The sequence below is a fragment of the Parasteatoda tepidariorum genome, chromosome 4 (assembly GCF_982258835.1).
Source record: "Parasteatoda tepidariorum strain Cologne lab strain chromosome 4, Ptep-v5.0, whole genome shotgun sequence".
Classification (NCBI taxonomy): Eukaryota; Metazoa; Arthropoda; class Arachnida; order Araneae; family Theridiidae; genus Parasteatoda; species Parasteatoda tepidariorum.
The window spans coordinates 83829675-83851067 of NC_141758.1; the positions used below are offsets into that span (position 1 = coordinate 83829675).

A 21393-nucleotide genomic window follows, 5' to 3' on the forward strand; every position below is an offset into this window, starting at 1 on the left:
AACTTAACGAAATTTAAAAAAACGAAAGCAAAAATTTAAACTTTTGACTTTTTCGGAGGTTCCATCGGAACTCGGGGCCCTGGGCTCGGACCCATCCTTAAAAGCGGCTCTGCTCAACACCTCCTTCTTCTAGGAGGTGTTGCTCAGCTCCTATTGAAATTATGTTCCACGATGTTTTGTCTAAGAAATTTCACTTTCTTTCCAGGCAAGATTTGGTTTCGCGATGTTTCGTGTGTATTCGGTTTCACGATGTTTCGTGTGTGCAAAGCTGTACAACTTTTTAATTATGTTCCACGATAAATGTTCCGTGATTTTGTTCCATTATCTGTGAAGTTTCTGTGTCATGATTTTTTTTCCAGGCAAGATTCGGTTTCACGATGTTTCGTGTGTGCAATTCTGTACAACTTTTTAATTATGTTCCACGATAAATGTTCCGTGATTTTGTTCCATTATCTGTGAAGTTTCTGTGTCATGCTTTTTTTTCCAGGCAAGATTCGGTTTCATGATATTTCGTGAGTACAAGATTCTACTCCTCGATACTTTTTTCCCTGTAGAATTCTGTTCCACAAGGTTTTGTTTGCGCAAGAATCTCTCTCGTAGTATTTTTGACCATAAGAATTTTGTTCCTGATCGTTTTGTCTGCGTGAAATGATGTCTCACGATATTTTGATCCTACAATTTTCTACTCCACCATATTTTCTATGCTTCACCATATTTTCGCATAGCGAGTTAAGAGGCTCAAACTTTGTTCTTTGTAAGTAAATTCTCATAAAAAGACTGTTCTCTTGGTATAACGATTAGGACTATATTTTCCAGTCTGCCGCTGCTCACTATAATTTGAGGGTCAAAAACCCGAAACCATTGTAAAAAAGCTCTATTTGTTCAAAGACGGTACGCTTTTGTGTCTGATTTTATAACTTAAACGGTATGGTGTCTGATTTTATAACTTAAAACACCATGCGTACAAGAACAATAGCATAGTTTTGGAAATCTCCGTTAAGAGTCTATCTTAGTATGTGGATATGGGCACTAGATCAACAGTTATCAAGGTTATCCATTTTTCACTTTGCGCACTGTACACTTTATTTGCACACACGCTATTCGGAAACACTAAAAAAAACTTTTTTTTTGCTTAAAACGTTCAAAGCTACACGTTAAACGTTTTGTGTCTAAAGTTTGCTTAAATTTTACATAATGTAGTACAAAACTTTTGATTCAAAAATTAAATTAGTGTAAAAAGGATTTTAATAAGTTAAAAAAGACAACAACAAGAAAATTTGGCTCCTCTGAATCAGATTTCGAATGAATCAATTTAAGCGAATTTTATCATTGGTGTGAACAGAAAATACCTGGATAATTTATGCCACTTCGAATTATGCCAAATTTTAAATTAAAAATAACTCACCAATGTTGGGGCGTTTTTTTTTTCTAAGAATCTGCTCGTATAAACAGGGGCGGAACACAAAAAAAATCAAGTCGGCAAAGTTGCGATAAAGTAACGGAAATTGTTGAGAACTAATTACTGCATGCAAACGATCATCTTTTGAACATTTGTATCATAATCTGCACAGCATATCCGGCGCGTTTCTTTTAAATATTTGTGTAGTAGAAAATAATTATGATACACAGACGAAAAGTCAGAAATTACTTCAGGAAATTACTTTTGCCTTAAACACATTGTATGTTCTTAGAGGTAAGATACATTTATTTCAGAGTAGGTATCTTTAATTTTGTTTAATAAGTTGAACTCATAAGTTGAACTCTTAATCAAGTAATCAGGGCAAGTATATATAGTAAAGTAATTATGGCAAAAAAGTGCTCCTTCTATAAGAGAATTTTGCTATTTTATAATAAATGAAATCTGAAAAGTTTCCTACCCTCAGTTGTAGGCTTGTCCCTTTTAGTGGTATTTAATTCTAAAATTGAATATCCTTTATAAAGTTAAGTAAAGCATTGTTTTAAATCTAAGTTTTATCATTGATTTCAGGTCTGAGACTGATAGTTAAGAAGTTATAACGATTTTATGTTGTCATCCTACCTTTTTTCAAAGTAGTTTTATTTCAATAATATTGAGATTGAGATTATCAGTCTAAGTAGTTTTTTTTCTTATTGCTAAGAGTTCAGTATTTATGGCAGAAAGAAATTTGTATCGTTCAAAAAATACCAAGTTTTCTCTTTATTTTTATTTTTTAATAGATATTTTTTTTTAATAGGGATAGAGCACTCGCCTCCCAACGAGGTGACCTGGGTTCGATCTCATCGATGGCTTGGCAATACGAATTCCGCACCCGGCTCACACCGACCATAGTGCCATTGTAAAATATCCTCAGTGGTAGACGGATAATGGGTTAGAGCACTCTTAACGACAGGCTACCCAAGGGAGGCTTTCGTGGTTTTTCTCTCCATTAAGCGTAAATGCGGGTTAGTTCCCTCAAGAAGTCCTCCACAAAGACAAAATTTTCCTCAATAAATCCTTTAATCCAGGAGTTCCCTTGTCTTCTGGATTGGGTTCAAAATTACAAGGCTGTGGAGTTGAAAATTGGTAGTCATAGACTCAAAATTGGGTCGGCTGAACATTAACTATTGTATATATTTTAAAAAAATAGGGGGAGTTAATAATTTCAGGTAATATAATTTTCAGGTAAATCATTTATTACTAAAAAACTATTATTTCTGTGAAGAAAAAAAACCTAGTTTATGCATTTTTCCATTGAAAAAAAATCTAATTTTGCTAGACCAAAATGTGTTAAATTAAATTTCACTAAAATATAAATTTTCAGTAAAGTTTTAAGAAATAATTGTCATTTAAAAAACTTTTGTAAATAATAAAAATTTAGCATTTAGAATACATATTTTGCTTTCAAATAAATAAGAATACGATACCAAATATTTGAATTAAATTTTGTAAAAGTATACGAGACATAAGAACTTAACCTTTCTTAATATAATCCACTAAATCTTAACCGCTTTACGATACATGGGCACCAATTTATATAAGTAATACTGTTATTTAATTTGAAGTCGCCATGGAGAAATCTTCAAAGGAAGACATTGGCTCACATTGGGATGTCTGGCCAACTATGATGATAACGAATACTATTGTTTAGAAAACGAAACGTTTTATTTGTAGTCTACCTTTCCGTGCAATTACTCCTCAAAAAAGATAATTTAAGAAATTCAAAACGTCAAATACAGTTACCAAAAAAATTCAAATGCCGTCATCCTTATTTCAAAATTATTGAATTTTATAAATATTTGGACATTTTAAATTTATTTTTGTTTATTTTAAAGTCTATATTGCAGCTATTTGTATTTATTTCAAATTTTAATTTTGTAGCATTAGAAAATAAGTAAAAATAAATTGTTTTATGATAAAGGTTCTACTACAATGGTACAGCACATAAAGATTGCATGTACAGTATGCGCACCGTACGCAAAGGGAAAAATTAATAACTTCTAAATTTATGATTAAATTTTCATATACTTTCATAGAATTGAATATTAACAAAAAAATTGAATAACTTGGTATAAAAAATGTTAAAATTTCTGAAGTTTAATATTTTTTGGACTACAAAGGAAAAATTAAAAGAAATCGAAATAATTGTTCCTTAGCAAAAAAATTTCAGAAAGTTACATTTTAAAAATTTTATTTCCTGGAAAGAGTTTTCTTGAATTTCTTTCGTTGCTGCCAGTCTACAAACGTAAATTGAACAGAGAATTTAGTTATTTAATCATTACTCACAAATAAATGAGGTTAAAGAACTGTTTAAAGGCGACGGAGGCGATTGCCTTATCCTCGGGCCGGACCTGACAACATTCTGTTTCTGAAAATGAAGTTAGCATATACAGATTTTTTTCCCAACTTGAAATAAATAAATATGTAAAACCATTCCTTAGGATTTATTCAAACGCCATATTTCTAATTTTTGAAACAAATCAGTTAGCATTAAAATTAGATTCCAAGCCAAACAATTATTTCTCATTTTCTCAGACGATATTCTAACACAAAGAAAAACAAAATCGTCTGAAATACAGTTTCAAATTTCAAAACATTCTTCGATCAAAATATAAAAGTAAAATAATAAATTCAAAATAAAAGTGAAACAAAAGATTATGATTTAACCATAAATGGGTCACCCACTCAAATAAAATAACCACGTGTGGAACCGGTTCTTTTGAAAGTGGCTGTCCTAGTTCTAAAAAATCCAACTCCTTGGCGAATATTCTAAAAAGTCATACTTCAGTAGCCGCTTCTCATTGTCATCAAGTAAAGAAATAGCTATACTCTCAGCTAAATGTTATTTTTCAACGGTTAATTCTTTTCAGGGACACTAAAAAGAAATTGTTGATTCCAGTGAAAAAAAATTGATGTTTGAGATAAACGATGAACTGGATTTGAAAAATTCCATTTGTACTTCGTGTTCTTTCCAAAATTTTGTTAATGCAGGATGGCTGTTAATATGAAGGTTGCGACAACTTTAGCTGTCATATTTGGAATAATTTATTTAACAAGTGTAGAAGGTGAGTTTTTTTTTTAATGTTTTATTCTTTTTTCTATTTCTTTCAGACATTGCAAGTGCTTCTATTTTTTATGTTCAAGATGGCACTGACCTTCAAAATAAGAAATAAAAATTAAATATAATAATTTTAAACTGATTTGAAATTATTTAATGAATTTGTGGAGTAATTGCCGGTTCTATGGACCATGTGTTGGCTACTTTTTAATGAACTGTAGCCAGCATGAACAATAGTCTGTGTAACCTATAGGCGAGAATTGAATATCCCGTTAAATTGTCAAACTCCATCGATATGTAACATTACATCGTGATAATTTTCCAATTTAACTCATTTATATTACTTTTACATTGATCAATACTTTCGTTAAATTAGTTAACACTCACAATAATACCGTATTGTATAACTATTGTAATTAAAAGTCAATATATATTGTTCACTTTAAATATATTATATCGTCGGTAAGGTTCCTAATATTATCGTATTTTGATAATTATAGATTTCAATAGTGATCGTAATATTATCGTAATCGATATGAATTGTTATCGTTAGCGGGTCGAGGTGGTCTTCATTTCATTAAAAAATCATAAATGTAATGCTTTTTTCGAATTTCTATAACTTATCTAAAATTTAACTGTTTAGAAATTTTTTACTGGTATTTAATATAGGAGTTTAACACAGACGTTATTTAAATACACTTCATACGGTGCAGAAATTTTTAATAATTTAATTTTATTTAGAGCTAGTCTAAGAATAACTAGATAAAGTATATGATATTTTTCATCTATTATATATTTTACTTGCTTTGCCTAGTTATTTCATGAAAAACCTAGTTATACTATGAAATAACAGAATTATACACTTTAACGGTAACAAATACATAAGAACGTCTCAAAAGATAATTTTACGTGTAAAAAGTCATTTTATATATAAAAACTCTTACCACTTTTGGACTATTGGTATAGTTGATTTATGTATGGTCTCATTCGATTTAATTAAATACACAAGAAGCAGTGTATCCCTTGTTTAGATAGCAATATCAGAAGCGTAAAGATATAAATACAAATTTGTACTTTTTGTACAATCTGTTTATAATCAAGAAAACAAAATTATTAATTTGTCTCAAAATTAATAGGTAAAGCATGTGTATATTTTGGAATTAAACAATGTTTGAAATTTCTCACTTTTTTTTTTAACAAAATTAAATTATTGCAGGTCATACTACTGTCATATTACTGTCAGTGTGAAAAAATAATTATTTATTTTACCATCTGATGTACATATAATATTTGCATATTTCATTTATGAGTTTAGTTATTTATGCAACAGAACATTTTCTCTCTATATTAAAAAATAAAGTTTTCTCTTCCGTCACAGCTCTTTTAGAAAATTTTTGCCGGGCGTGCTTTTTACTGCCATAACTCAAAAACTATTTGATGAAACAATATTATAATTTGTACAATTCCAGAGAGACGTCAAGAGAATATTCTGATATCGAAATTCGATTAAGTAGGAGTATTGGGATTTTTATTTATTTATTTTTGTCGTCACGTAGTCTTACTTATGTAAATGAGTTACTCGTCTCACTTTATGTAAATTTCAAACTAATCTTGGAGAAATAATAGGTTTTAATGGTATTTTGGATATTTCGGTGTAACATACGAATCGCAGTAAAAGTAAATTTGTTTTGTTGAGATAATTTACATTAGACTTTTATTTTGTGACCAACAAATGCAATTTAGTTCATTCGCTGAAAGTAAAATAAAGGTCTGAAATTCAAATACTCAGCAGGCGATAAAATGAAAATTTAATGATGTATTTATCACTTTATATCAAATCAAATTTATCGATAATATTGTTTATTTCATGTAACTTTCATTCCATCGTTATTATTATTTTTCTTTTCTCGAAACAAGTTCGATATAAGTGCATTTAGAAAAAGAAAAATTTATGAGCAAAAGTAGTTTCCACGTCGACATTATTCGAATGTCATACAACTCAGCCTGCATAAGCAAATAAATGGCAGACGATAAAATGAAAACTTAGTGATATATTTAAAACTTTATATCAAATCAAATTTATCGATAATATTGTTTATTTCAAGTAACTTTCATTATATCGTTATTATTGTTTTTCATATCTCAAATCAAGTTCGATATAGTGCATTTAGAAAAAGAGAAACCTTATGAGCAAAAGTAGTTTCCACATCGACATTATTCGAAGGTCAAACAACTCAGCCCGCATAAACAAATAAACGGCAGACGATGAAAGGGAAAATTAAGTGGATTTATTAATCGCTCTATATCCAATTCAGATTTCTAGGTAATGTTTATTTCTAGTAACTGGGTCGTATCCTAGCATTGATCGTCAAATCTCGATGCTAAATAATAAATCCCTTTGTTTCTCCTTTTATTATCGAAAGTGACTTAACATCTTGAATTATTTAGAGAGTGGCAGATACGTCCATCTTCTATGAAGATAGCGTGATATGTTACGGAATTCGATTGCACATAGGTTTTCCAATCGCTTTTCTTTGGATTTCCTTTCACATTTCGGCAGACAATTTTTTTTCTCCATTTTTTTTAATAAAAGAACAAAAATCGTTACAGTTGGTATTTCGTGTGAGTCTGAATGATTGAATAGACAGAATATGTAAAGGAATTGTATGATATTTATGTGAAGCTAAAGAAAAACTACGAAAATGGATACGCCTATGGGATCCGGCGCTATTTATCACAAATTACCTATTACTCCTAATTAAAATTGTCGGTTTAAATTCATAACAAGGTAATGATAATAATAAAGGCTAATAATATAAATAATGATAAGTTTCTCGTTAAGTTACGTTACGTTCATAAATTTTATTACGAATGTACGTAACATTATTATGTTACGTATGCACATAATTAAAATTAAATAGATTAATACTGTTACGTAAGTTTAAAAAATATATAAATATGTTACGTATGCCCATAAATATTTATTTACAAGAATACATATTTGTTACATAGATTATAAAAGATATAAATAACAGTTTTTGACTATGCTATATTAAAAAGGATAGATAATAACATGCTACATACTTAATAAAATAACATGAACTAACATGAACTATATGAACTACTAACATGAACTACATGAACTGCTAACATGAACTATATGAACTACAAACATGAACTACAAACTACTATCATTAAACATTATTATGAACTTTATTAATAAAATAATATTCTATAAGTAAAAGAGAGCTATTGTGACTATATTTGAATTTTGTTCCAATCAAAAAGGGGATGCCTACGACGCCCGTGAATTGAAGTTTCATATGCCCAACGTTTTATACTCTTAATAACCCTAGAATCTAAACTTAAATCAGTGTTAACGGGACACCTGCAAATGACGTTGTGTGGGTATCTCGATCCTGATTGTTTGTTGAAACATGGCATTTGTCTACGTTAGCAGTAGTTCTTTCCATTCTATTTCGAGTAAGCTAAGCCCTTTAAGTATCAATTCTTTTATGGAACACATTCTATATTCTTTCACAAAGATTGTATTGCAAAGATTCAACTCCTTCACGATATATTTCATACTTAATACAAAAACAGCCACGAAGAAAATTAACAAACTAATTATGCATCGAAGTTGTCTGGTATACAAAGATATATCACGGTTACAATAAAATAAATAAATCTAAGTAAAAGACGTAGACGAGAAAGAATTATATTTTATCGAATTCGATGTGCGATACCGTACTGTGATTAATTAATTTTACGTTAATTAACAATCTAATTTCTGTGGAAAAACTAAGCTCAACTTTAATACGCTATTTTGCTTATAAGCGATCAGTTAGTGATGACGTCATAGGTCACATGTTTGGGTATCCGTGATCTTCCTCTTCTTGAAGTGCAAGCACCCAATCGTTAATCTGTAACTAATCATTCGATTAATATTAAAAAGAAGTTTATTTTATATTTTGTGTATTTATTTCAAACAAATAACGTAATTTTTAAAAAAAAGTTTAAGATTTCAATCAAAAAATAAAAACATGGTAAAAATTATCGGTTGCACTTTTGGCTGATGTTGCAAGCGTTCTCTCCACCAATAGCCTTGCTGCATTAGTTGCATACGTATTTCGTCATTCTGCGTATCTTAGATGGACAGAAAGTGCAAATTCTGCTTTGTTCTCCGCATTTTTTAGTCGTGTTTCCCCTCCGGGCTTTTCAATATTGAAAATATCTTCAATGTTTATTCTAATGGAACTAAACATTCGACTGTTCGACGACAATTACAGCAAATATCGAAAAGTAACAAGTGTACGGTCATGCTTTTTACTTTCAGACAGCTCATTTTACTGGGTGCTGTGAGTGTGGTACAGTATGAGCGAAATGGGAACATCTTTAATTCGCTTAACTATGAGATGAATGTTGGGTACTTTGGGATTATCCCGTCGACCTGTCATCGCTTGTGAAAATTCGCAAATCCTTTGGCGCCATCATAATGAGAATCAATTTCCAAATTAAACATTCGAAACTCATTAAATTAATCAAAAAATAATAATAATAAAATAATGATAATAGGTGGCGCAGAAGCTATCTTTTGCCGATGATATCGTGTTTTACGAAAATGGTCGACGGGATTATCCCCAAGTACCATGTTAAGTTATCTAGGGGCTTTTTTTCGTAGCTCTTCCGCTGAGGAAAAATATGAAAATCCAGTTCATAATATGTTGCCGTAATGAATTATATGCGTTTCGAAGGCTCCGTCGTGATATGAAATGATGCTTTTTCGCAAATAATATGCTATTTTCAAAACTGCTGTGAGTTTGTTACAGTTAACTGTAAAGACTAGTTTAACCTATCCAAAGCCAGCGCTGTCAATGCTTATTCTGGAAATGGCACAAAACGTCAATGCGGAGAAAAGCCACACTTTTGTGAACATAAAAAGCGTTAGAGGTCTAATTTTTTTAATATTTACTCCAATACTTCATTATCTGTGCTCTTGAAAAATTGCAAAATATGAGAATAAGGTAGTGAATTTGATCATTTTCATCTAGGTGGAAAATGTCGTCAAATTAGCGATTTTTAAAAAAGGTTTAATAACTTTTAAAATATTTAAGTTAGTTGTCCGTTCTGTTGCTATTGTCGTAGGCCATTAAGGCAAGGGGTGCGATTGTTCATGTTTTTCAGTGGCGCCATCTAGGGATAAGAATTCGACTTCTACCAGAGCCATACGTCACACCCGTTTATAGAGCGGACCCATTCCTACATCCAGTCATTCATGAACAGATCGTAATTTTGACTTGAACCAGAGAACAATCTCCATTTCATTACCCTAGTGGTATAATTTGTTATGGGGACATGGCGGACTTTGTGACCAGACAGATTTAACGTGCATCAGTCACCATTTACTATACGGGAGTCTTCGGCCGATTGGATTCGAACTGAGTCCAGCCCCCTGCCAACAAGGCTATCCCAGCCTACTTGTCCGTTCTAAAGCCCAGATAATTCTTCACGACAAGATGATATATATAGTTTAAAATAATCACTTTGCTTCAATTGTAAGGCACTCAAACTGAGGTTTTTTTATTTTCTTCGGTGACAGAGCTTCAAAAAAATTTGTAAAATATTTAATTCTTTTTTAAAGTCTTTAATTTGGCGAGATTTTTCAATCTACCAGAAAATTATTGAAATCAATGAATAATTCTCAATTATTGCAACCCTTAAATGTATTTAAAAATTTAGATCAAAAACGCTTTTTATTTTCACAAAATGACGGCTTTCTTCATAGTGTTATTTTGCGCCATTTTCATAATAATTAGCATAGATGGCGCTGGCTACAATCTACAGTCACGAACAACTGTTACAAATTCTCAAAAGTTATAAATATTGCATATTATACGATTTTAATGTTTTTTTTCTCCATTGTAGGTCGTTTTAAAAGGTGTTATAATTGCAGATCAAGAGGAGATCTAGGAGACTGTAAAGATCCTTTTGAACTCAATGCAACCATGGTAGAAGATGTAAAAGGCGTAGAAGCACTCCCTTGTGCATCAGGATGGTGTGCCAAAATCATTGAAGGTGAAAACAGTGGTATGTCAAAACAAGTTTAGTTACCTCTATACAAGTTTAGTTACTCTATTTTGTAATCACCACCCTTTATTTTATTACTGGCGTAGAATAGTCGAACCATTTTTGAATTTACGACAATCAATGTTCTACTGCGCAGCCTTGAACCCAACCCAGATGACAACAGATTTCTTCGATCGAGAATTGGGTCAACCTGGATTTTGTCGTGTACTTTTTTGATGGAACTAACCCGCATATGCATTACATGGAGAAGAAAACCATGGAAATCTCCATTGGTTAGCGTGACGGAAAGGGAATTCTAGCACATCTTTTTTTTACCACTGGGGATATTTTATGCCATCAGTAATTCTAATCGACCGACCATTGCTAGGATTCGAAGCTGGGCCGCCTTATTGGCAGACGGCTACTCTATCCCCTGAGCCATCGCAGGTGAGGGATATGACAACAAGTAAAAATCATAAAATAAATTTATGATCACAAACACGAAACATAATTTTGAGTGCGCTAGACACATCGTGAGTAAAACTGGTCAAAAAGCGTATTTTGTGAATATGAGAGCGTAAAGAAAGAGACGTGGTAGTGGGGTGAGACCGGGTAGCTCGATTATGGCAAAATTAGTTGTTTTCTAGTGAACACACTCTGTATTACACTTAACTAATCAAGAAAAAGAGTCTACCAGAATGCGGCATGTGGTTATTGAGTAATTTGCGACACCTGCATAGATAAGTTTGCTTTACTAAGTCAACTTTTTTTTACGTTCCTTTATTTTTGAACTAGCCTGATTTATTGGTCGTTACAGTTACAAAAATTATTTTTTGTTCAACTTGTTGTAGATACGTTTTCTAACTATTCATATCTTAAGCAATAAGGATTGGGGTCAATAATTGCATTGTTCTGTTACGTTTCGATAACCTCTGCTCTCGGGGTAAGACCAGGTCCTATCCGATTTTTTTTCCCTCCCTACTGATATCAGTCTAAGCTCTGCCCACGAAAACTGCAGTGCTGAGGAGGAAGATAACCACATCCAAGGCTGAACAAGATTTTATTGGCCCGGAGGACAAAATTTCTTGCGGAACATCTTCCTCAAGCACAAAAAGCCTTGTTTTTATTTTTTGTAGAATTTGAGACCTTTTATACAAAATTGTAGTTTTCATATAAATATAAAAAAAATTCTCTGCAATTTTCTCAACAGAAAAAAGAGGCTAATTAATTAGTACTATATTTTTGGTGAGATGGTCGGATCCTCAGCAGTCCCGGGCTCAGAGACAATTGTGACCCCTCTCCTTGAGTGCGGCTTTGACAACATCACACGTGAATTGCATGCATAATTTTCTGAAATTGTCATATAAAATAGAAACGTTTGCTACTTTATCACTGAAATTCTAATATTTCTAAATTTTCCATTGAGTTGACATGTGCACTCCATTTCTCCAGACTCTAATCGATCCAGCGTCTTTGACAAGAGCTGGGTGATTTAATTCTTTCAAGAAAAAGAAATCATTTCTAAAAGAAGGTAGTACATCTATGACTTTCAATAATATCTATGGTACACGACTAAGCGATTAGTATCTCGATTAGATCAGTTCCGTACGTAGCGCTTCCGGTCCGGTCGTGGGGCTTATGCACTAGATTAAATTATGTAACCGTATTTTAAATAGTCTTCGAGACAAAAATGTGTAAATTTGTTTTTGCTGAATAATTAATAACTTTTTTGAGATACGAATCGCATCTTTCAACCTCTGGCTTAACCCGTCTGTTTTTAGTTTGCTTCGATTCTTGCGCATAGGAACCCCTGCTCGGAAATGTAGTCTTACACGGCTAGGGGAGCTTCTTCTATTTTGACATTTTCAGAAGCACATGCAGCACTCCATAATAAGAAAGTGCCCCTAGCGGCGTATGGTGACATTTCTGTGCATGGGTTCTTATGTAACTTTAATCCTGATGATGCTGTACCCTAAATCCTCTAGAAGCGTTACATAGCGTTTTAATCTTGTACATTACGACAAAAAATATGTTTTTAAAAAACAATTGTAGCTTTAGGCTTAAAACTAATTTCAGATTTGAAATTCCCACACCCAAATGATCAATTATTTGTATAAATGCAACAAAATTTGTTCCCCAGTGTAATCATGTGACCTCTGGGGATATTTTTCATCAGTTCTGTAGTTGACACTTATGAGTAAAAGTTTCAATCGAAAAAATTAGGACAATTATGTTTATTACCAACTGCTATATTTTCTGCTTTAGATTATGATACAGCCACAGAACGCATGTGTGTGCAGAGACCCCCAGCAGATGGTGAGGAAAGATGTTCGGACACAGTCATTGACAGGAAACCAGTCTACATGTGCTTCTGCCATGGTGACCTCTGCAATGCAGGAAAGAATTTACAAAGTACCCATTACCTTATTTTACTGGCAATGACCATGATGGCGTTCCTGTTCGCCAAGTGTACGGCAGTCTGAAAACATCTTTCTGGAGTTAATTAAAAAATTAGAATCTTTTAACATTGTTGATTTAAACAGACTATTTTATACCTGATCAAAAGTTTTTCTCAGGAAACACATTCGATTTAGTAAAGTAATCACTTGGATAATTTTTTATACCTGACCAAAAGTTCATGTCAGGAAACATATTCTGTTTAATAATTTGATTACTTTTTTATACCTGATTAATATTTTTTTCTCATGAAACGCATTAGATTTAGCAACTTGGGTAACTTTTTATACCTAATCAAAAGATTATCTCAGAAAAGTTTATACCTGATTAAAAGTTTATCTTATTCTATTTAATAATTTGATTACTTTTTATACCTGATTAATAGTTTTTCTCAGGAAACTCATACGATTTAGCAACTTAATCAATTTGGTAACTTTTTATACCGGAACAAAAGTTTTTCTCAAAATCCCATTTGATTTAGTAATTTAATCACTTTGAGAAATTTTTTATACGTCATCAAACGTTCATGCCAGGAAACATATTCTATTTAATAATTTGACTACTTTTTATACCTAATCAACAGTTTTCCTCAGGAAAAACTTTATCGTAGCCACTTGTTAACTTTTTATACCTGACAAGAAATTTTTCACAGGAAACGCATTCTGTTCAGTAACTTGTTAACGTTTTATACCTTAGCAAAAGTTTTTTTTTTTCAGATATCATTTTCTCTTTAGCTACTTGTCATACCTGAGTATAAGTTTTTCTCAGAAAACACATTCTCTTTGGAAAAAGACTTGAAAATTAAAATTAAATTACAGTCATTAAAAGTTTTAAAAAAAACAGCAAAAACAAGTGGTAAAATTGGACCACCAAAAAAAAAAAAAAACTGCCCACAATTGCTCAATTTATCTAGGGTGTTCCAGGTGCTAAAAATAATAATTTAAAGTAAAATATTTTTAGAATTCTAGTCAAAAATGTAGTCTGAAATATATATAAATAAGGGGTCATAAATTAAAATTTAGGCAAGAACAAAAATGATATTGAAATAAATCTAACAAATTATCACTTAAAAAATTTGGAAGAAAGCAGAGAGGAGTTAAAAGGTAATTATTAGAAATGCCTACAAGTTTCAAAAAGCAATCAAATGGTTTTAATGTATTTCAATCCACCTTTCTTACCAGTAATTTGAAAGATTTGAATATATTTTTTTCCAATTAAATATTAATAAGTGATAAAAAAAGAGAGCTTTTTTTTCACTTCTTTTTAAAAATAAAGGTTATTAAAATTACACAATAAATATGATTACATAACAAACCTGTGTATGTGATGATTTTAAATTTTAAAAAAGGCAATATTGTGAATTATTAAAAATTGCTTTTTTAAAAAAAATACATTTTAAAGTTTATCGTATTGTTAACAAGTATGCCAATGGACATGATTGTATGAAACATTTTATGCATCCATGTAAATATGTATAATTCATATAAATCACAATACTTGTGAAAATGTAATTGTTTTGTTTATTATATATTTTATAAATATGGTTTAATAAACAAACTCTATTATTTATAGTTTGGTTGAAATTTATTTAAAATACTTATTACGTTTTTATAAAAAATAAGAGAAACAAAATTTACAGAGTGAACGTTGATTTAAAGTGAGTTATTACAATTATCCATCATGCAAAGGCAGAAATTTGAGAAGAATGAAATGTTTATTGAAATCATTGAAAGTTATTAAAATAAATTTATACTTTTTATTTTCTTTTTTTTAGATATTGTAAAATGCATGCTTTATATACATTTAACTACAAATGAAAGCTATCTTTACAGAATATACACAACATGTATAATTTTGGTTACATACAGCTTTTAAAAAAAAATCACAGAAGCACAAAATACACAGTTGCTTGAATACAACTGTGCAAAGTATTTAAAAAAACAAAATTAAATTAACCTCCACTGGCTTTCATAACATAAGTTAATAGCAGACAATGTACATATATATACACAATAAATAAAATAGGCAGTTATTTAATTCATGGGATATTTTTGCATTAGCAAAATAAAAAAACAATATGGAACTGGTTAAAAAAAACTTTCCACATAATGAAATTATTTTCAGTTTTAACACATAAATTGATTGAACATTTATTCAATAAACTATTGTAATTGTTTGGAAATGTACTTACATAGTAATGTTGAATAACAGTATTATGACAAAAACAGTATTACTTGTTGGATTTAATAAAACTAAAAAGTTATGATTTCATGCATATTAATATAATGAAATACCAGTTTTATTACAAAAAAACACATTAATTCAAAATGAAAATGTTAAAATTTGAAACGATGATAAAATAACTTATTAAAGATTTTTTAAAAAAAAAATCATGGAAAATATCCTTTTAATAATCAAAAATGTATTAGAAAAAAATACAAATTGGTATTTTAATTGAATTGATATTACATTTAATTGATATTACATTTAATTGAATAAAAATTAATAATAAATAAACTGATTAAAAACTATGCAGTTTTGATTTGCAATATTAATAGGTAAATAAGCAGAAAAGTAAAAGAAACAAAATTAAAATTAATACAATCATACACATGCTATTTTTAGCTGCCATCAATTATGCAATAAAAAAACAGCACCAAATATTATTTTCACAAAAAATACACATATATATACAAAAACTATATTTCTTAAAAACTTATGCAACTGCTCAGCAGTAATTAATGAAAGTTTTTACAATTTTTGTTTTTATATATTTCTCACATTATAATCACATTAAAATTTTTGTAACATCGTAAAACTATTTACTGCATTAATATAGATAATATATCAATGCAATATTTTTTGTTTTAACATAAATATGATACACATTATCACACGGATTGAGAAAGATTACACATCACAGCAAGCAATGACATCAAACTAAAGTTATTAGACAGATGCTACATTTGGAATAAATATGACATTTATAGATTCGGAGATTATCAAGTAATATTGATTAATTTTATTTATTGAATATGATAGGAAATTCAGTTCTTAATTTAACATAAATTCTATTTTAATTTCACTTTATTTTTATTTGCTAATTTTTACAATGATTTTCTAATTTTTACAAATCTTATGAAAATTCTTAAAATTGAATTGACATGTGTGAAGGGAGAGTATATACTGTTTTCAGTTTGGCTTAGCTATTCTGATACCAATAACAGTAGAATAATTAAAATTTTCAATTATACAAAATAAAGAGTATGGCTGATTATCTAGTTACCATTGGTCAAAATTTTCATAAGGTTACATTATTGTTAATAATAATCATTTTTTAAAAAAAGGGAAGAGAAATGCATGGTTTGCTACTTTGGAATGTTTATTCTAATCAAATTCAAAATTAGTTACTAAGTTAGTCAACAGATGGCTGTCCTATTGACTGAAAAAAGCTAAGGGACATGTCATAAATCTGTTACATGTCACACCATTTCACATGAAACAGTTACAGACTTATTATTGTTCCTGTATGTGGTAATTTTTATAGTTTTTCTCAGGTAGCTTCACCCTCTGTTAATGAATTCAATAGCAAAAATTAATAAAATTTGTTTGATTTAATTTACATTTAAATAAAAAATATTCATATATTTAGTTTTTTAATCAAATTTTTATGGATTTATTATACTTGTTATAGTGATACAATAACAAATGTTTGCACCATGTCTCATAGAAGAATTTACTTCAGAACATGCTGCAAAGTTATTTTTATGGTCAGATTATATATTCAAAATAATATTTTTCTTCATTTTGCATTTTGGTAAAAAAAAAAAAAGAAATTTAAGCCCATTGTAATATATGAGATTTTTTTTGTTAAAAAAAAAACCTATTTTAACCAATGATACAGCTGCACTCCATGCTTTCTTTCTATAAAATGTACTGTAACTGACATTTAAAACAATAAATAAATGCAGTCAGAGCAATGCAACAATAAGCTTCTTTTGAATTAAAGACTAAAACCACTAAATTTCTAAAAGTCCTATGACACGTCACATAAAATTTAGATTTTTGGAGATACCTTAAAACTTGAGATAAGTTTGGTGTTTAATTTAACTAACATATTTAGTACAATATTATAGCAATAAAGTTGTTGCACAATTCTTTTTCCACTAACAATTTGATTTTCTAAGACATTTAAGTATAAAAGAAATTATCTTATTTTATTTCAATTTACTAATCTAAAATATTATCAAAAATAAAATTTCACTAATTCAATTTTTTAGAGAAAAAAGTTTACCTTATTAAACCTCAATCCAAATTATTTTCTTATTTTCTAGAACAAAATTATTTTCAAAAATTTACTACCTAAAATTTGACACTTTTAATAAGAGAAATATTATGAATAAAATTAAGCTTTGAAACTTTACAGAGTATATAGAAGAATAGTTATAATGTGGTATACACATTCTTTAATATTGTATTATCACAGGTAAACGCAAAACTGTTGATACAGACTTTTTATAAACATCATTAAGAAAGTAAACTAGCATACAATCATTATATTTATTAAATACCCTTTAAATTGATGATAATTAGCTGAGATGCGCCAACTGGTTAAGATTTATTAAGTTTTATATACTGGGTCTTAAAATTAAAATTGGTATTTTTATACATAAAAATAACTCACATTAATAATTTTTAATTTGTGATAAAAAAAATTGGCTATCAACGTTTCATAATTTATTCATAGCCAGCAGTCTTTAAAAAAAATTTTTACAAGTATGTAAGGGTATATTTAAAAAAGTATTGCACCCAAATAGCTTTCTTGAAATTTTAAAGATGGATAAAGAAAATTTAAAAATCACATAACACAATTTAATGCTAGTATATGTTTAAAAATTTTCATTCCTTTCTCTTATTCATTTGTATTCATTTTTTGCCCAAATGAAATTAGAAAATAAAAATATACTTTATAGATTACTATTTATTTAAAAAATAATAATTATAAAATATATTTTCAAAAACTATAAAATCAACATTAAAATGAATACAGAAATACTTAAGTTCTCCAGCAACTAAGCCTAATTTAGTTAAACCTAACTAGTTAAAACTAAGTAGTTAAAAGTCATGCTGAACAAATTTGAAAATTAATAAAATTGAAAATACTTTAAACAATTCTGTCACATGAAAAAATTAAAACGCATAAAATAAATAACAATTTTTAAGAGCATAGGTCAAGTGTTTCTCTTCTTTTTTTTATATTAAAAGTTCATTCATAAAATAGAAATATCCCTCTAACTAAATTTTTAAAAAAATTATGATTTTTTTAACATTAAAATTTACAAAGCATTTCAAAACAACAATTTGAAAAATAAAAGAACGAAAGATTTGCAGCCTTCAGCTTAGGTAACTAGATTTGTTCTAATCAATTTCCAAAAATAGTTACTAAGCTTATCAATAGATGGGGCTGATAACTAAATAAAATCATAAAACAATGTCTTTTGCAGAAAGACAGGCCACTTTAAATTAAATAATTTTTGAATACTAATTAAATTTTTGAAACAGTTCTTCCCATTCATATTTCTTTTCCTAAATATAAAAACACAAATACTAAATTAATTATAAAATATATAATATGCCTTAATTTTAAAGAAGTATATTGCATAGCTATTTATTAGGAATGTAAATAAGGCTTGGTGCCTCTGTAATTATATTCTACTAACAAATACCAATAGTCTAAAATGTTGAGAATAATTTTTCAAACAGTATCACATAAATCAGATAGAAAATAAAAAATAACATTTTCTTTTGAACAGCTACTATGAACGATTGATTTTTACTGCTGTCTAACACATTTAGCAAATCCATAAATGTACTCTACACGGTTTAAAATGAAAAGTAATGCAGAATTAGCAATACTTTGTCACAATAGACTAAAAACTATAAGCATTCGTTAAACCACCATCAATACCCAATTGGTGTAACTCGGTCACATGTAGGGATGACAGCAGTCTTTCAACATTGAAGAGATATCACGAGTTCCCCAAAATTTTGTCCACGATTTCTCTAATTGCTGTGTATGTACCGATAACACATCCAAATATTCCAAATGTTATGATGGCAGCATCTTTTATGATAATCAAAGTCAGCTGTTTCCTGCCTGGAATAAGAAATATGCATTCAATAATTTACAATTAGAAATATTTCAACATATAGATGTTTATCAAAATTTATAAATAAAAAGACATAGGAATCTAACCTATACACTAATTAACTAGTTGGAATCAAACTATAGCAAGTACAAATTTGTATTTGCCCTTAGTAACTGTTCATAGATTCATAATATTTTAGTGATGACAGAGTCAACCTCACATTATTCAATCTAGTATGATTCTGCTCTAATAAACAAATTACTAAAAAACACCTAGCAACTATAGATTACAATTACAAACCTGTATTGAAAAAAAAATAATAAATAAATAAAATAATAAAATAATGCAGCAACTTATAATTGGATTTAGGGAGTTTCAGCTGTTGCAATCTAACCTTTTTACTAATTATATAGCTGAAATCTAAAAAAATTATAGCAAGCTGAAATTGATGCTACTTATGCTGTTAATAGCTTGTTCATAGGTTCTTAATATTTTTGCGGTGACAGAATCAACCTCTCATTATTCAATTTGGTCTTGATTCTGCTCTACGATATTTTGCCTGTATGAGATTCTTTTTCACAACATTATGTCTGTTTAAGATTCGATTCTTTAATAATTTACGTCTTTGTTAAATTATGTTTCCCCATGCATTGTTCAGAAACCTTTTGTAAGGGACAGATTTAATGCTGTGATATGTTTTCTGCTCAAGATTTTCATAATGCATTTTTTGAGTTCTTGTAAAAATTAAGTAAAAAATATACTAAGTAGAAACAGCAAATTAATATTTAAGTGAAGAAAAAAAAAAAAAAAAAAAAAAAAAAAGAGAAAAATTGAAAGAAGATTATTACAAAAACCTTTAGATTTTGTTTTAGTTGAGTAATTATACAGGTTTGGATGTTTTTATTACCTTAATAGAAGTGTCAGATTTTAATAGTTTTTTCTTTCTTCTTTAATTGTAAACTGATGTGAGTATTTTTTTTTCATAAAATTTCATTTTAATGAGGATTTAAAAAATACTTATAAATGGCAGTTTTGGAAAACTGTGTTACATATTTTTGTAAAAAAAAGAGCTTTTTCACAATGACAAAATATTTTTAAAAAAGAACTAATATACAAATGAAAAAATGTGCTAGTACACTTCTGGTAATATTCTTAGATTATAATTATTATTCACATACTTTAGCGGATAATCAAGAGTTCATTGTTTCTAAATAATATATTCTTTTTTATTAGATACTAAAAGCTAAGATTGTACTGGTTAATGTATAGAATGGGAAATAAAATGCGAGAATGATAAGAATTTGACAAACTAATATATGCCATTTCAATAATTTGAAATAATGCAAAGGAATTTGATAATGCACATCGTTTACTGCAGAAGATGTTTTACATGAAGAAATCAGACATCAAAACATTCCTTCCCAGAATAAAAATACCCTTTTTCATACAGTATTTGAAATTTCAACCACAAAATGTTACGAAGTAGCTTGAATCTGCACAATATGGTGCCAACAATTTAGCTGAAAGAACTTTGAAAAAGTTAATTTCGTTAAAGTTAATTTATCTTACTGTATATTTGGCGAAACTTTAGAACTGTTCAAGGGTGTCCAAAAAATTATTGAACACAATTGCAAAACTTATTTATCAAGAGATAACTACAAGCAAAAATAATTTTTCTATTACTTTTAATAGTTGCTTTAATATTGGTTGACAAATTGTTGAAAGTACACAAATATTTACATAGTTTTAAACAGTTCATATTATTGAAAACTACCTAAGAAATACACTGACTAATTCTTTCAAAATAGAAATTCCAATGTTTTTAAGATTCATTACTCAGACACTATTTGGGCAATTTTGTTGATATTTAGAAACATAGTAAAAAATAATTTAAAGATTATATTGCCTTATAATTAAAAGCTTTTCACACCATCAATAAAATAAAAACATAAAAATCATATTTTGTATGAAAGTGTTTGTGAAGAATTGAATTTCACAATTTTAAAATTTTTTTTCTTTTTGATTCATACAAATCATCAAGAAGGCATAGCAAAATGCAGAAAAGTGAAAATAACAATAGGGACTTTTGACTTATTAGAACAATTATTTCCAGATAGTAGTTACACCCTATAGAAACCTGAACTCCAATTCAACACAAAAAAAATTTTTTTTCAATCACAGAAAGTAAGTTTTTATGTCTTATTTTG

The 21393-nt window shown here is 29.0% G+C and overlaps 2 protein-coding genes across 9 annotated transcripts in view; one reads left to right on the forward strand and one right to left on the reverse strand.

The window, feature by feature from the left end:
- Positions 1 to 1550: 1550 nt before the first annotated feature.
- On the forward strand, positions 1551 to 16934 carry LOC107455339 (UPAR/Ly6 domain-containing protein rtv). 2 transcript variants are annotated; one of them, XM_016072868.4, is made up of 4 exons: positions 1551 to 1693; positions 4327 to 4521; positions 10440 to 10601; positions 12846 to 16934. In XM_016072868.4, the coding sequence occupies exons 2-4, from the start codon at positions 4449 to 4451 to the stop codon at positions 13061 to 13063; spliced, it is 453 nt and encodes a 150-aa protein (XP_015928354.1). In that variant the 5' UTR covers positions 1551 to 1693; positions 4327 to 4448; the 3' UTR covers positions 13064 to 16934. The 2 variants fall into 2 exon arrangements, with proteins under 2 accessions (XP_015928354.1, XP_087017616.1); XM_087161490.1 differs by lacking the exon at positions 1551 to 1693 and having other exon boundaries at positions 4171 to 4521.
- LOC107455306 (proton-coupled amino acid transporter 1) overlaps positions 16858 to 21393 on the reverse strand; it is a 77113-nt gene continuing 72577 nt past the window's right edge. For all 7 annotated transcript variants that reach the window (XM_071182504.2, XM_071182505.2, XM_087161488.1 and 4 more), the window contains exon 11: positions 16858 to 19194. In XM_071182504.2, the coding sequence (XP_071038605.1) occupies positions 19067 to 19194 (128 nt within the window). In that variant the 3' untranslated portion in view covers positions 16858 to 19066. The remainder of the gene's footprint in view (positions 19195 to 21393) is intronic.

What these genes read in the sequence shown, in the direction of transcription:
- LOC107455339 (XM_016072868.4), top strand. Translation starts at nt 4,449, where the DNA reads ATGGCTGTTAATATGAAGGTTGCGACAACTTTAGCTGTCATATTTGGA. An exon ending in TTATTTAACAAGTGTAGAAG is followed by an intron (nt 4,522 to 10,439) that starts GTGAGTTTTTTT and finishes TCTCCATTGTAG; the next exon opens with GTCGTTTTAAAAGGTGTTAT. An exon ending in CATTGAAGGTGAAAACAGTG is followed by an intron (nt 10,602 to 12,845) that starts GTATGTCAAAAC and finishes TTTCTGCTTTAG; the next exon opens with ATTATGATACAGCCACAGAA.